At 34.5% G+C, this 16,166-nt stretch overlaps 1 protein-coding gene across 1 annotated transcript; it reads left to right on the forward strand.

Annotated features, from left to right (window-relative positions):
- The first annotated feature begins 15,102 nt into the window (after positions 1–15,102).
- LOC131004002 (uncharacterized) lies at positions 15,103–15,507 on the forward strand. The gene has a single exon (XM_057930573.1). It carries the CDS (start codon positions 15,103–15,105, stop codon positions 15,505–15,507), a length of 405 nt encoding a protein of 134 aa, XP_057786556.1.
- The last annotated feature ends 659 nt before the right edge of the window (positions 15,508–16,166 follow it).

The following is a 16,166-nucleotide window of genomic DNA, read 5'->3' on the forward strand; positions in this document are numbered from 1 at the left end:
CACGATGCTTGTGAATTAGAAGCTTGAATAATTGAATTTGCGTCTAATAGTGGAGTAAATGTTACAAAGATACACAAGACATGGAAGTTTGTGTAATTTATATCTTATTTTTAATATACATTTTAATGCACATTATTTTATTATTCTGTACGTTGAATAAGAAGAATATTAAAATACGGTACACGATAAATCTATATATTATATAAAAGACCAGTTCAACGACTACTTTTTACTGTCAAAATTTTATAAAAAAATCACTTTATTTTTTTTCAATTCAAGATTCCTATATTTTCGGCTAACTTCTTTCTTCGTATTTTGCCTCCCCCACTATATCTAAGCATATCTTTTGCATTAAGTAGTGTTAATAGGCACGTCTTTCATTCTTAAAAAAATTACTTTTTTTCTATTTCGTTTTTTTTAGTTATTTTCATTTCCTCTTCTTTTTTTAAAATTTATATATTAATAATAAAATATTTAATATCCATATGAAATTAAAGATCATGACAAGAATTTTAATTTAATATATATTATTATATTTCAAATGGAGTTAAAACAAAGTTAGAAATATCAAACTTATTAATTTTCTCTCTCCTATTATTTTGGCATATATTAGTATTTTTTATCTTTTGGTTTTATTTTATATATATATGAAAGATTAGTTTTGACATAAACTTTTTTCCACTAAAATTTCTCTTTCTTCACTTTTTTTTATTCTTTTCTAAAAATCATCAACTTTGATTAATAAAAAGATATTCAATAAGGATGTTAAATTAAAACGACAAATTGATGTAAAAATTATAAAAAATAAAATTGAAACGAATAAGTTATTATAATTTAAATTTACAAAATTAATTTTTTTCCTCTTTCATCTCTCCTTTCTATTTTCTCATTTCTTTTAATTTTAAGGTTCTTAATTTTTTTTATTTATTTTTTATTTATTTTTATTTTTTTTTCATTTTTTTATTTATTTTTATTTTTTTTTAAAGAATTTGGGGACGATGGAACCCTAGCGCCTCCAAGCCGCCATCATGGTTTCCGGCCACCTTCCTCGTGGCGACCACGATCGATCGGCGCTCAACCTCCCAATCATCTCGAACAACTTCACTTCACCACACAAGGGCGGTTCTCCGTCTGCTATACCACAACGGGAAAATCCTAGTAATGCAATTCATGCATCCAGCGGCCAAACTTCAGGTGATCTGGTGTCGAACCAGGAGGATGAGGTTTCTGCTGACGCTGGTGATAGAAAAGGTGAGAAGTTTAATGTCTCTTATGCTGATGTTACTACCAATCGTGTTCCGAAGCGCCCGGCACACAGATTTCTCTCGCTTAGACCCTCTAAGGAGGGTGATCACTTCTCCTTCAAAATACCTAACGACATCTACACGAAGGAGGTTGATGGTTTTTCTCACGCTTTAACTGGAAGATTATTTCTTAAGAAATGAGAGAAGCCGCGTCCTACCATGGTTATCAAGAACGAGCTTCAACATCTTTGGGGAGCCAAAGCGACATGGCAATTGATACCACTGGGAAAAGGATATTACACGATGATGTTTCAAAACGCAGAGGACAAACTTCAAGCCAAACGCAAGCCGATATGGGAGATACTTGGCGGGCACGTTCGGTTGAGAGAATGGACTAAGAATTTTGATCCTTTTAAGGAGCATTCTTCTTTGGCCAACGTTTGGGTCCGGATTCATTACTTGCCTATTGAGTACTGGAACGTGGAGATTCTTGCCGGAATTGGTCGGTTTGTGGGTCACCCTCTCAAAATTGATGGGGCATCTGTTCGTAGAGACTTTGGGCAATACGCTAGGCTCTTTATCGAGATTGATTTGGCGAAGCCCCTCCCTACTACTCTTCTTATTGATGCTAATGACATTTCCTTTCACGTGGAATTTTCTTATGAATACATCCCTTTGTATTGTTCTAGTTGTAAAATCACGGGACATTCCCTTGATAAATGTCGTAAGGGCAAGCAAGCTGGCGCTAGCGAAATGGAGAGTTTGGAAAATCAACAGGAAAAGCAAGTGGTGGCTAAGGGCCCTCAATGGAAACCGGTGATGCATGAGAATCGTTCTTTGGGTGAAATTTTGGCTTCGAAGGAGTGTTTGGCTGATGGCATGAAGGAGCAGCTGCATTATGTTCGTGGAAAGCAAGTGTTAGAGGGCTCGGTTGCTGATAAATCTCCTTCCAACACCGATGAGAAGGCTGTTGACGACAGTAGACAGATTATTGGTAGGGATAGTTCTCAAAACTCGGCTCCGAGGTCGGATTTCGCGAATTCTCCGCCGGCGCATAAAAGCGGTTCTATTTCTCTGAGGTCGGGAGGATGCTCGAGAAGGCAAAATCATGCTGATTCGGCCTATTTTAATTCTCAGAATTCGTCGAGGCAGTCAGTTTCTCTTGGATGCAGTTCCCTCTCACCGCGGGCGGGAGTTACGCAAAATGGTAGAAATAATGAGAACAACAACAGACCTTCTCAAGTTCGAGAAGATTCTGGTGTTGTTGTTGAGGCTGGGCTGGGTTTGATGCTGGAAAATCCTCGGGGGGTTTCTCCCAAGCGCGACTCTACTGTTGCTGCTTTACAGGAAGTTCCGATGGACTCGATTGTGGCCAGCATTAATTTGCGCGGAAGCTCTACGGGGACGGGAACCGGCATGGGCGCTGATGTGCGTGATCTCCCCTCGGGCAAAGGAAATCGGTTGGATGTGTTGGCTGGTATTGGTTTAGAGGGTGGTGAGGGCTTACAGAAGGAAACTTTGGTGATTGAGAAAGAAGTGGCAAAGCAACAGTCGAGAGTTGGGGCAGAAAGTCTAGCGCCAGTTAATTCTCCGACTCAAAAGGAGGTTGCGGGTGATAAGCAGTCCAATCCTACTACGGAAGATATGGCTAGTCGCCTAAGTCGGTTAGAAGAGCAGGTTAATCAGGGAATGCAGTTGCTCTCAGAGCCGAAGCGAGGTCGTGGCCGCCCAAAGGGCTCGGGAAAGGGCAGGGAGCCTGTGCTCACAATTCCAGAAGGTTGCATTAAAAGTCGCCTTAGGAATGCGGAAGAAATGGGTTATAAGCCGAGAGAGTTTGTAGTTGACCTTAGCAATAGTCCCAGCATGCAGGCAATGAATAATGTAGTACATGGGCGTTGGTCGGATGAAATGGATGACTTTCCTATTTTTTGATACTGAGATGTTTTGTTTTATGATCTCCTTTGGAGTTTCGTGCCCTTAGTCTGCGTCTTTGTGCTTTCAGGGGGTTTTTTTCTTTTCTTTTATAATAAACCTCAATTTAATAATAATAAAGGTTCTTTCTCCTTCATTTTTCTTTATTTATTTTATTTTTTATATTTTATTCAATATCACTTTTTATAATTTTTTATTATAACAATTTAATGCAACTAAAAGATGAAACTTATATTTATTTATATTAGAACTCTTTAACTTAAACATAATTTTTATGTGAAATATACTACTATAAATTTATAGATGGATAATTTTATATATTTAAAGTATATTTTCAAATTCGATTTAGATTTATTAAATTTTCAATATGTTTTCCTATGCAATTTTATATTTATTTATATCAACATATTTGTTATTATTATTTATTGATTAGATTGACCATTACTTATCTATTAAGAAGAAAAAAAATTGGTTCATTGAAAAAATCATTAGCTGGAGAATCATAATTGATTCTCTTAAGAAAAGTAAACTGAAGATGCAGTAGCATGTCTTAATATTATCTGCAAATTCAAATATTTGGATGTATATACGAACTTTAGTTTAAAATTTGTATTTAACAAAATAACCACATAAATATGATTAAATATCCAATCCAAAAAATATATTATTATTAAACTATATGCAAAAATATAGTATTGAACATCTTAGAATATTATATGATATATAATGATACTCATTATAATTTATACTTATTTTTTATTGTGAATTTATATATTTAAACACATTATCAATGAAAATCAATTAATTGGTATTTTGAAAATTGTAAATACTAAAATAAAAATTTATATTTTTTCAAATTCATGTTTTGTTTATTGAAATTATGTCGTGGATAACTTTATTTTTATAATTGAGATTCATTTTTGTATATATATATATATATATATATATATATATATATATTATATGTCTTTCAATTTCGATATTGGTCGTGCATCGCACGAGTGGGCGTATACTAGTAGTAAATTATAACATAATTTTACGGTTACTTTAATAGAAGAGGAAGAGGAGCGAAAAAATAAGTGTATTCACCCATTTTTTTTTTTATCATTTTCACATGTTTATTATAATAGACAATTTCTTCGGTGGGATGAAATATTTTATCAGGCAGCTTAAGTTTCACTCATTATTCTAGGGTAGGGTTGTGAAAATATTTTTCAACATTTTCTCATATTTTCATCTCTAATAAATCTATATAATATATAAAAGAGGAGTTTTTCCCTCCATATTTTCCCTCTTTTTTTCTCTCTCTTATTTTCACCAATTTTCTACTATTTTTTTCTTTTTATTTTTTATGTTTTAATTCTTTTTTAAACATTGTCAAATTTGATTCATGAAAAAATATTCAATAAACAATTTAAATTTATTATAGTATAAAAAATATCAAAAATGGATTCAAAACGAATAAGTTATAGAAAATTTAATTTTTTTTTATTTTCTCTCTCTCTATTAAAATTTTATAATTTTTTATGTTTATATATGAAAATATTTATTATGACGCATCAATCATGATAATACTCAATAATAATAATGTGTAATGCTTATTTTTATTACACTTAAAGTTGAAAATTACATTTTGAAATTCAAGCTTTTATTGAGTAATTGATGCGGATTATTTTATTTTTAAAACATGTTTCGTATTTATTTATATTTTAATTTTATTTATATTTATTTATTTAAATATAAGTATCATTTAATTTCAATGTTCGTCGTGCATCGCACGAATGGGCATATACTAGTTAGGACATAACGGACTGGAGACGGGCTAATATATAAGAATATTGATCGATTTGTGATAAAATGGGCGTAAAATTAGTTTTAATTATAAATTTGTCAAAATATGTACGAAGTTCAATTTATTCAAACATGGGTATTGCTCGAATAATTGATGTTCTTATGCTTGTTACAAAATTTTAACACAAAAAACCAAAAATGAAAGTATATATGTAGTTGAAGAAGGGATCTACTCCCGGATGATTTAATTGAAGTATTCGACTAACATGAACAAGAGTTTGTTACCGTTACGTTCAATATGTATTAAATAATTATTAGTGTCACTAAATTAGATTTTGCTTTTTTTATATATGTAGGTAAGTTAATGACATATTATAATAATATTTATAAATTTTAATGTTGTATGTTGAATACTACATCCGTGAAGCACAATATAACTTAAAATAGAAAGGAAAGATTACAACGAAAAATTAAAATTAATGCTCTAAAACAGAAATTAAAACAAACTCAAAGCTGAGTTGGTGAGTCCTCTTCGTAAGATGAGATACGCTCCATAGTGCTCACAGTAGGGCGTGTCGTCACCAAAGGTGAAACGGTTGCGTCCTTTGAAGTGACAGTACTGCGAACTAAGAAAGCTCAGGCGAACTAAGCTAGGATGATGATATGAGATGGAGAGAAGAGAAAAACTTGTATTTGGTATGTTCTTCTCCATTTACAAATGTGGCCTATATAGTCACACCATGGGAGGTGAAAGGGATAAGCTTTTATGATGCCATTGTTATAGCCATTAACCTTTGGTGGTTACAATAACAAAAAGGCCAAAGATTTTGGTAATTACGACAACTAAAAGGTCTCACGTGTAGTACACAATTTGATATATCATTTCTCACTCACTAAAAATTGGTTCAATGAAAAATACTACGGTTATCAACAAAAAAATATAGAATAATCATACTATATTTAATTCTTTAAGAAATTAAATAAACAGCCACCACTAGGGATAGCAATCTACCCCGCGGGTAACGGATATCCGCGAAAACCCGAACCTATTAGGGTGGGTTTGGATACCATTTGATATCCACGGATAGTTTCGTGGTTGCAATTCACTATCCATTTAGTTCATGAGTATGAGTTTGGATACTTACTATCCATACCCGCGAAACCCGTTTACTCGCGAAAAATACCCGCTAATTACCCGTCAATTATCCGTGAATTACCAGTCAAATATCCACAAAAAAATCCATAAAATATGGGCTTTGAATATATATTTTGAGATTATGGACTAGCATATTATATCTTAAAATAGGCTCAGACAGAAACTCAACGAAGACCCCAAACTCTAATAGTCTAATTTAAATTTGAATTTTGTTGAGCAATTATAGAATTTTGTTGGATTTCATATTTTAGTTGATGAATTTGAATTTAAACATTGTTCTTTGTGGATTTCAACATGTGGATTTGAACTATGTTATTTGTGTTGATTTTTTTTTTCTATTAAATTTGTTGTAAATTTATATTTAAATTTTATTTCGTGGGTATCCGGCGGATAGTAGGTGGCGGGTATCCGGCGGATAGCGGGTGACGGATACCCGCCGGATAGCGGGTTCGCGGATACTTGACGGATAGCGGGTATCCGCGGGTAGTGGGTATGGATACCATTTGATATCCATGGATAGTTTCGTGGTTAAAAATCACTATCCATTTAGTTCGTGGATATGGGTATGAATAGTTACTATTCGTACCCGTCGTACCCGATTACCATCCCTAGCCACCACAGATTAATTAAGTATAAAAATACACAAAACTAATTTCCAACGGTATATTCATATGGACAAGATATTCAAGAAGGAAGACATAGTCAATAGCTTGAAGATAGAAAGAGCGGTTAGAATTTAATCTCCAAGTTTACTTTTGGCTCAAATTTGAGTTTTGCATGGACTCAAGCACAATAACGTTATCAACCTTCCTAGTGTTCCATGCTTCAAGACCTCTATGAATAGAAAATGAGCTTCTGCATTCAATCTACCTTTATTGAATAGCTAGCATTGGATTATTGAGCTTGTTCCAATATTCATATTAATAACCAGTCTAGCTTATCTTGAGTCGGAGATTCGCGAGTCCTAGAGTTGATAGGTTAATTGAATAGTTTTGTAGACATTTATAAGTTTGATTGAACCTCAGTTTAAGTCTAATTGTTGCTAGTATTTTGTTAGGTTATATGATATTTATTTTATATTATATCTTGTCTACTTGATTAAGAAGGATTCTTAATTAAGTAGATTGTAATTCATTTTAAAAGGGATTCTTATGGTAAATTCCGACTACAAGTTAACCAATAATTTGCAGCATAAAACTATCCATTATTTCCACAATTTACTTTCCATTGCATTTACTGCTTTTACAATAGTTGTTGAATTCTCATACCATTAGTCCATCATTCTCTAACTTGCGAGAGCAATAACTTTCAATCAGTATTAGAGCCTATACTTAATACACGGAGTTTTTGGTCTTTAATTGTAACAATAATGGATCTAACAAATTATATATTTTCTTTATAGACTTTCGACTCTCGATTGTTCGAATTTATTCTTATTGGAAGATACAAATCGTTCTTATATTAAAAACATCGATAGTTTAGCAGTCTGAAATCTTGCAATTGATGGATGGTTACCGCTGAGGCATGTTGATCCGGATGGTGATTGTCTATTCCAGAGAAGACTGAAGAATATACTAGAGATAGAGAATAATGGAACTCTTCGAACCTTAATGAGAAGACACTCAATGTTATTCTCTCTTTGGTCGCTATGAATATGTTTTAATTGGTAAGAAAAATGTTCTTCCGCCTAAGATGTACTCCCTCCGTCCGCGATATCGTTTCCACATTGTGGATGGCGCAGATTTTAAGAAAAGTGGTTAATAGTTGTAGATAGTAGTGGATATTGGAGTTTGGGTCTCACTATTGTTGTGAGTGGAAGTTTGTGGACCATGCTTCTATTAATGGAAGTGAAACTATATCGCGGATGGACCGAAATGACAAATGTGGAAACGATATCGTGGATGGAGGGAGTATGAGATATTCTTGAATGTTCTTGAATGTCACTGTAAAGGTGATAACAATATACGTGAATTATCCCAATTGTGTATGGTCACATGAAGGTTTGAAACCTTGAAATGGAGAGCGGAGAGTTGACCAGAAAAATCCTAGATATTGCATAAATTATTAAGTTTTACTCCCTCCATCCATGAAAGAACTTCCTAGGAGGGAGTGTCACGGGTTTTAAGAAAAAATATTGTTGAGTGTATTGAGAGTGGATATAAAAGGTAGTTGAGTGTATTGGGAGTGGTGAAAAGATATTATAATTAATATTGAGAGTTGTGAAAAGCGAAAAGTAAGAGGATTATAAGTGGTGGGGTATAGTCCAAAAATAGGTAGGAAGTTCTTTTGTGGACGTCCCAAAAAGAAAAGATAGGAAGTTCTTTCGTGGACGGAGGGAGTATTAATTTACAAAATTACTATTAAAATTGATTTGAAATTAATTCAAATTAATTTCAAATTAAAAATTTCCTTGTATTCTCAATATACTATCGATTTAGGCATGGATCGATTTCTTTTAGATATCCTTTCCCGAAAGAGACATTTTGAATAGTTAATTCATGTATACCCCGCATATTTATGTTCAAACCCTATTGCAATTATTTATCAAATCGACCCCGACCATGACGATATATTATATTAATACTTGATTGAGAAATCAGATTAATCAATCTGATACTTCATTAATAAATAATTATGTTATTGTGAAAGGGACTAGCATAATTGAAATATGTACTTTGGTGGAAGATTTTATTAAAGGGGCAAAATCAAGGATTTGATGTTGCTGTTAATACGTGAGCATCCAAAGATATGGCCTATGAATTTAAATATTAACGTGACCTTTCAATTTAACTTAATTTGTGCTTGCTAAGATGTGCATTAAGAAAAGGTAAATAAATAATTAATTAAGAACCGTAGGGACTTCATTATTTTCTATTTACATCATTTTATTAATTTATGTAACTTTGTCATTAATTGAATTAAAATTATAAAAACTCCTTGAAATGATGATGTCAACTAATTTAATAAATATCAGCTCATTTGTTAAGAAGCTTGTTTTTCGTTTACAAATGATGGCCAAGGTGAACCTCTCAGTCAAGATTCGTAAGTCTAACCCAATTTTTAAATGAAGTGTTAAACATGGTGTTTGTTTGGCTGAGCTTATAAGCTCCTCCAAAGTGTTTGACAAAATAAGTTCCCAAACAACTTATAAGCTCCAAAAATAAGCTCCAAGAGCTTATAAGCTCCACAAAAAATAAGTTCCTTTACCCCAACTTATTTTTTTAAACTCATATGCAACAATCATTTTACAAATATTTTTCAACTATAATTTATTATTTTCATTATATATCATTCAAGTTCATTTTTCTTCGATTTTCTCTCTCTAAAAAAATATTCTCTCTCTCTCTAACAAAAAATTCTCTCTCTAGCTTATAAGCTCAATTATCCAAACACTTTGATAACTTATAAGTTCTTAAAAATTACATCTTATAAGCTCTTGAAACATCTTATAAGCTCCAAGCTCTTTAAAATAAGCTTAGCCTAACACCCTCTAACTGAAGTGTATGAAGACAAATCAACTAATCATAATATGTTGATAGAGAAGATTGGTACGAGACCAAGCCCTAGCTGAGTTTTGGTGGTCTCTCGCACTATAAATACCCGATGGATCTCAACCTTATCGGAATTGTTGCCAACTTAAACCATGTGCTCACAAACTCGCTCAAACTTTCAAACATTCCAAAGCAGCAAGTAACCAACACAGAAACTACGTCTAGTAGATACACTTGAGATTCCAACTCATTTTCCTTGGATTGTAAATTTTTACCTTATAAATCCCAGACTTAGAATCGAACAACGTGAAGCTTCAGAACTAGTTTTCATTGTAACAATTTGCTTATCTTAGTTGGAAAACCATTCAAACACTCGCCCACACTCTGTAAGAAGTTATGTTTGTGTATTAGAAGTAGAAAGCAAGTAAGCAACACATGTTCGTTGTCTGAAAGCAAGATAGAAAACATGATCATGGTCAGAAATCTATAGTTCAATAAATGTTAACTACTTCCTCCGTCTCACGAATCTTGACACGTTTGGTTTCGGCACGGGAATTAAGGAGTTGTAGATTAGTATTTTAAGTGTGTAGGTAATAAAGTATAAAAGTGATAGAGTAGGAGAGAGAAGGTAAAAATTATTACCTTATTTGAAAATGTGTCAAGATTCGTGGGACGGTCCAAAAAAGAATACGTGTCAAGATTCGTGGGACGGAAGGAGCTACTAAACAACTGATTTGCAGCTCTAAAACAATAATTAGATCCACCTAGTTTTCATATATGTGGACGTAGGAGGAATTCTTTTAAATCACGTTAAACTAGTTTAACGTGCGCTTTAAATTATATTTTATATACTATGTTATTCATTTGTCATCACTCAGCATACAAACACCTCAGGATATCCATTGAAATAGGTTGGATTAACATATCAAATACTTTTTTTTTTTGATCGGGCAAAGTCATGTTAGATGTTAGTAATTAGTTTCCCATCCACTCCAAGAACCACCTTATCTCTCCATTCACCAAGATCCACCTTATATCTCTCATCTCCAATTCGCTCCCAAGAGGGATCGAACCCGGGTCACTTCACTTAAGTGAGGACCCGGTGGCCAGTGGGCTAAGCCCCCTGGTTACATATCAAATAACTAAATTAGTAGCCTATGGAGGGGGTGGAATAATTAGTGTGGGTTAATCCCATGGGGGAGGTGGGATAATTAGTGTGGGTTAATCCCACAAAATAAGCTAGGGTCTTGGGATAAATCTGGAGTTGACCATATTAGTAACACATAATACCAAACACTACATAAATCCATATTAATTTAACTTATCCTGCTTTTAAACCCATATTAATTATTTGAAGTTAAAGGGAAAAAATGAAAAAATCGAGATTTGGTTTTTATCTAATTTATATTAATAACAATAATTTATAAGGTATTAGACTCAAAACAAATATATAAATGTAATTCTATTCAAAGCTCCAATTTTACTCAATATAGCCCACTATCTAAAATACTCCATTCGTTCTAGCTATAATGAGACTCTTTTTTTGGGCACGAGAATTAGAGTCAGGGGATGTTTTATTAACTTAGATTGATTTGAAAATTAGGACAATAACTTTCGGACTTGTAAAAATAGGACACTAATTATTTTTTAGAGTAAAATAGGACACTAATTAATAAGCGTCGTAAAAATAGGACATTTCTCAGCCGATAATTGGCTAAAAAATGTCCTACGGATGCAACACTTATTAATTAGTGTCATGTTTTACTCTAAAAAAAATTAGTGTCCTATTTTTACAAGTTCGAAAGTTATTGTCCTAATTTCCAAATCAATCTAAGTTATTGTCCTAAAAAACCCTCGAACTCCGAGAATTAAGAAAAGTTTATTTTGTTTGTAGATGAAAAAGTGAAAAGGTGAATAAATGGTAAAACTTTGGCCAAATAGGTGGGACGCCCAAAATAGAAACAGTCTCAAGATATGTAGGGTGGATGGAGTAATAATTATAAATTTATTATTTTACCTTTGATGAGCCCAAGTTTGTGCTCTATTTTTGTATCTGTTTTAGGTCTAGTTAGAGTCTTTTCCTTGTTTTGTTGGTGTCGTGTCGCCTGGGAGGGTGTAGTTCCAAGGCAGGCCTGCTCTCTTTGGGCAAGAAGTGCTTTTGGGGCATGATGCTGCTGCATTCCACGAAAGAGACACGATTTTGATGCAAGGAGATTTGGAGAGCATTATGATCTGTTTCAGGATCAAAAGTCCGAAAAGCACCAAGTTGGGCAAACCAGTCCTTTGCCCATAAGTACCGCGTGGGATCCAGCAAGCATAGAGGAGAAGGAAGAAGAAGGAAGGTCAGAGGAGCGCAGCAGACGGACGAGGTAGGAACTCAATGTGGAGGCTTGATATGGGCAAAAGGTGGCAGCGACCAAGAAGAGGCCGATGGGGTCGAACTAAGGGTGTAATTGAACCGAGCCGAATCAAATAGTGGTGTGCTCAAGTTTGGTTTGTTTAGTATCGAATCGAATCTCGAACTTTACGTACCGAATACTTTGAGGCTCACGAGCGGTTCACGAGCCTAATCGAGCCTATATGAACTTTCTAAATTTATATTTATATTCAAAATGTTGATTATTTTATTTCAAAAATAAAATATTTTATTCAAAATAATAAATATATTAATTATTTTCTTACAACAAATAAAATTAATTAGAGATTTAATACAATTATTATTAATTTTAGTGGATAAATATAAGTTGTATCTACTAATAATTTATATTTTTAAAGCTGAATCACTTGACGAACATGTTCACGAGCTAACGAGCCGATACTACTAAGCTCAAGTTTGGTTTGTTTATTTGTCGAGCTTCTCTAAACGAACTTGAACGAGCTTTTTTCGAGCCGAGCTCTGAATAGTTCGCGAGCGGCTTGGTTTGTTTACAGCCCTAGGTCGAACCAGCACCTCGTCCACATAAGGAAAAAAATCTCTTCAAGATTAGGTCTAAAGATTTGGTCGCATCTCCAAGATTCTGATCCAGCCGCAACATCATGGGCAGGGCCTTTCCTAGCCCTAATCGCCTCTACTAATACTCGAAGGGCACCGCCTGGAGAGCAATCCATTTAGAGACCGGCTGCTGCGCAAGTATTTTATTCTGCTGGAGTTTAAGCTTTGCCCAGGCTGTGGGCGTAGATAGTTTTTATTTTGCTTATGTTTGGAACGACACTTTTGGCCATAAGTACTTATTTGCTTTAAGTAATTTCAATTTAGCACTTTTCCTTTATGTCTTTCAATATTGTTTTCGCTTTTGTCATTTACTTTATGTCTAGCTAATTTTGTATTCTGATTTGGACGAGATGATCTAAGTATGAACACTTAACTCGAGAGGTCTAAATTAGGCATACTAACTGCATGCGTATATTCCCGATACACTAGGTTTGATTCAAATACGGTTTGAGCAACTTGGTTAATTAACTGATCACTAGTTAACTAGGGAGTTTTGGCCACAAGTAACCTCTGGGCAAAGGCGAAATGCCATCGACCTCCGGAGAGTACAACGAGTGTTGGAGCCGTGACTGTGGTGAAATATTTCATGCAATAGTTAAGTTAGGTCTATCTAAATCCGAATGCATCTTGGGCAAAACACTTTCAAGCGATAGGCCAACGTAGGGAGTGAATGTTGCCTGAGATAGTTAACTTCCATTAGCTGATAACTTCTAAGGGGTTATGCACTGAAAGGATAGATTGGGCAGAGGGCTGTTACGTGTGTGACGCGTGACAATTGAGGGCGTAACTGTCTTTTGCCTATAACCAACTTGTATACAAGTGTATTGAAATATCTTTGAACCAATAACCGAGTGCCTAGTTCATGTTTAGTGAGTCAAACCTAAGTCAGAATTGTTTTGTTATTTGATCAAGTTACTTTTTGTTATTTCAGTTTGATTCGAAATCCTGTTCTGCCCATAAGCAAGTTGTGGTCAGAACCATCAGAAATAAAACTCTTTTTAGTGACACACTTGCAGGAGAGATTACACTCAGTTCCCTGTGGATTCGACTCTGGACTTACTGCTAGCTAACCTAGTTATGGGCACAGGATTTATTTGCGCGAAGCTCAAACGACGGCTTCGTCAACCTTATAGTCCATAACTCCAAATTAAATACCCTATAACCCATAACCTCCAAATAATATATTTTTTATTCTTTCGTACTTCATTTTCTGAAACTTGTTATACAATCTTCACAATTATCTCAATTTTTAAGGTCCCTTTACCATTATCAAACTCATTAAAACTCGAGTGGCTTGACTTGAAATCCAACCACTTCGAGAGAGAGCTGCCCTGCAACATCCTAAGCAAAATGCCATATTTCAAGTTACTTTACTTATCATATAACCGTTTCCTAGTCACGATGACAACACAAACCTCGTACCTTCTTTCGCCTCTCTTCAAGAACTTTTCTAACTTGCAAGAACTTGATTTGGCCAAGAACCACCTTGGAGAGCTATGCCTCCTATTATCTGCGACTCTCCGTTCTGATGCAGATTTGGAGATTATGGGTTGTAGAGTATTTAATTTAGGGTTATGAACTATAGGGTAAAATAATAATTTCATAATTATTTATTATTATTATTTTAGATGGAGGGTTATACTGAGTAAAACATGATCTATAAGAATTACCCACATATAAAATAAGAAGAATTAATATTAGTATGGGTTAAACGTGAGCGGTGCTCAAATAAAGTATACAACATAACATTGATCAATTATTTCATATCAGTAGTTTAGAGCACCCACAATGGAGCTCGACCAAGGGGCTCAAGCCCCGCCAAACCTTGGCGAGTCCTAAACCATTGCTGAGTCCCCAGGCTCTATCATCGGCTCGAAGAAACAAGCCCAACTCGTTGGCAAAAAAGGCAATCACGTGATAGCACGCACGTATTTCTTAAAAATAAACCGTTCGTAGATAAGGAAATGACAAAATTTTGCAGTGAAGGAGAAGGGGATAAGGGAAATGCACGTAGGGATAATGGGGTTTTTTTTTTCTTTTTTTTTTCAGATATTTATAAATACATTAAGTTTTTTGTTTGTAATTACATATAGTTTTTTTTAGATTAGTAATTTATATTTCAATTATTTTTTTATTTTTTATTTTTTAAAAATGAGATCAAAATTTTATAGAGCTCCCATAATGAAAGAAGTGGCTCTCTATATAGTCCTTAAGAGTAAGAGGCTCTCCATTGTGAATGCTCTTCTGACTTTAAATTCAACCTAATATAAATGTAAATTGTGGAATTCCGTATAGTAAATTCTGAAAGAAAAAAAAATTAAAATGATATCAAGTAAAGAAGTATGTACATGAAAATTGACAATGTAGTTTGGATTTATAAGAGAGGGTGAGTCAACATCTTTTTGGAATCATCACTGGACAGGGAGAACGAGATTATCCGACCGATTCCCAAGACTATTTCACCTCAGCAACAACCCTGGGGGCAACATTAAAAGTATGGGAACTTGGAACGATGGAGTCTGGGAATGGAATCTTGAGTGGAGAAGAATCCTGCTTGATAGAGAGAAAGACCAAGTTTCTACCCTCCTGTCTTTTATCAACAATTTTAAGTTGGTGATGGGGAAACCGGATGGTTGGAAATGGAAACTTTCGTCGGATGGTTGTTTCACTGTTAAGTCGGCATTCAAGGCAATTTGCGACGGGGTTTGTGCCCCCCAACAGAAGAATCCTGCCTTATCTTCCATCTGGAAAGCCCCGGCTACACACAAGGCTAAAGTGATTGCTTGGAGGATGCTGTGTGGAAGAATGGCGACGATCGACAATCTCTTGAAGAGGCAGGTTCCTATCCCGAACTCGGAGACTGCTTGTAAACTCTGTTACCTTGAGGATGAAGACACATAGCATCTCTTTTTCTCTTGCCAAAAGTCCACTGAAATCTGGTATGTGCTCCTCTCCTGGCTCGGTGTTCAGTCGGCTCTTCCTTCTTCTAGAATTGCCCATTTCCTTGCTTTTATTAATCTCGGGCGTAAGAAGGATGTCAGATTCCTTTCCGGTGCTTGGATTTGTGTGGTTTGGTGTATATGAAAACAAAGGAATAGATGCACTTTTGACCAGGGGTGTTGGATCAAAGAAAAAATTGTTGCAGAAATCAAATCTCGCCTGTGGGGATGGCAGAAGACTTTCCAAATGGGCTCACTTCCTTCTGATTTCAGATCTTGGTTTGAAGCAGTTAGCTTAGTGGACTGACCTCGTTACTCTTCTTTTGTTGTTTTTCTCCTTCGTCTTGTGACGATTGCTCTTCTTTCCCTTCGTTCTGATGTTCTTCTTTTGGTACCTCTGGTACCTTTCGATCTTTCAATAAATTTTTCCTTATCAAAAAAAAAAAAAAGTTTGGATTTATAAGAAAATTGGTGATTTTTATGTATAAGTATGTTTATGAATTTATTGAATTATACATTAAAATGGTTGTCAAAATCCAATGAAAATGATTTTGTGCTATTATATTAATAGTACTCCCTCCGTTTCTAAAAAGTTTGCTCCAATAATTTTTTAAGGATGTC

This window comes from Salvia miltiorrhiza, unplaced genomic scaffold, assembly GCF_028751815.1.
Source record: "Salvia miltiorrhiza cultivar Shanhuang (shh) unplaced genomic scaffold, IMPLAD_Smil_shh original_scaffold_305, whole genome shotgun sequence".
Lineage (NCBI taxonomy): Eukaryota > Viridiplantae > Streptophyta > Magnoliopsida > Lamiales > Lamiaceae > Salvia > Salvia miltiorrhiza.

Excerpts from the sequence above, each read along its gene's own strand:
- LOC131004002 (XM_057930573.1), top strand. The coding sequence starts at position 15,103 with ATGGGAACTTGGAACGATGGAGTCTGGGAATGGAATCTTGAGTGGAGA.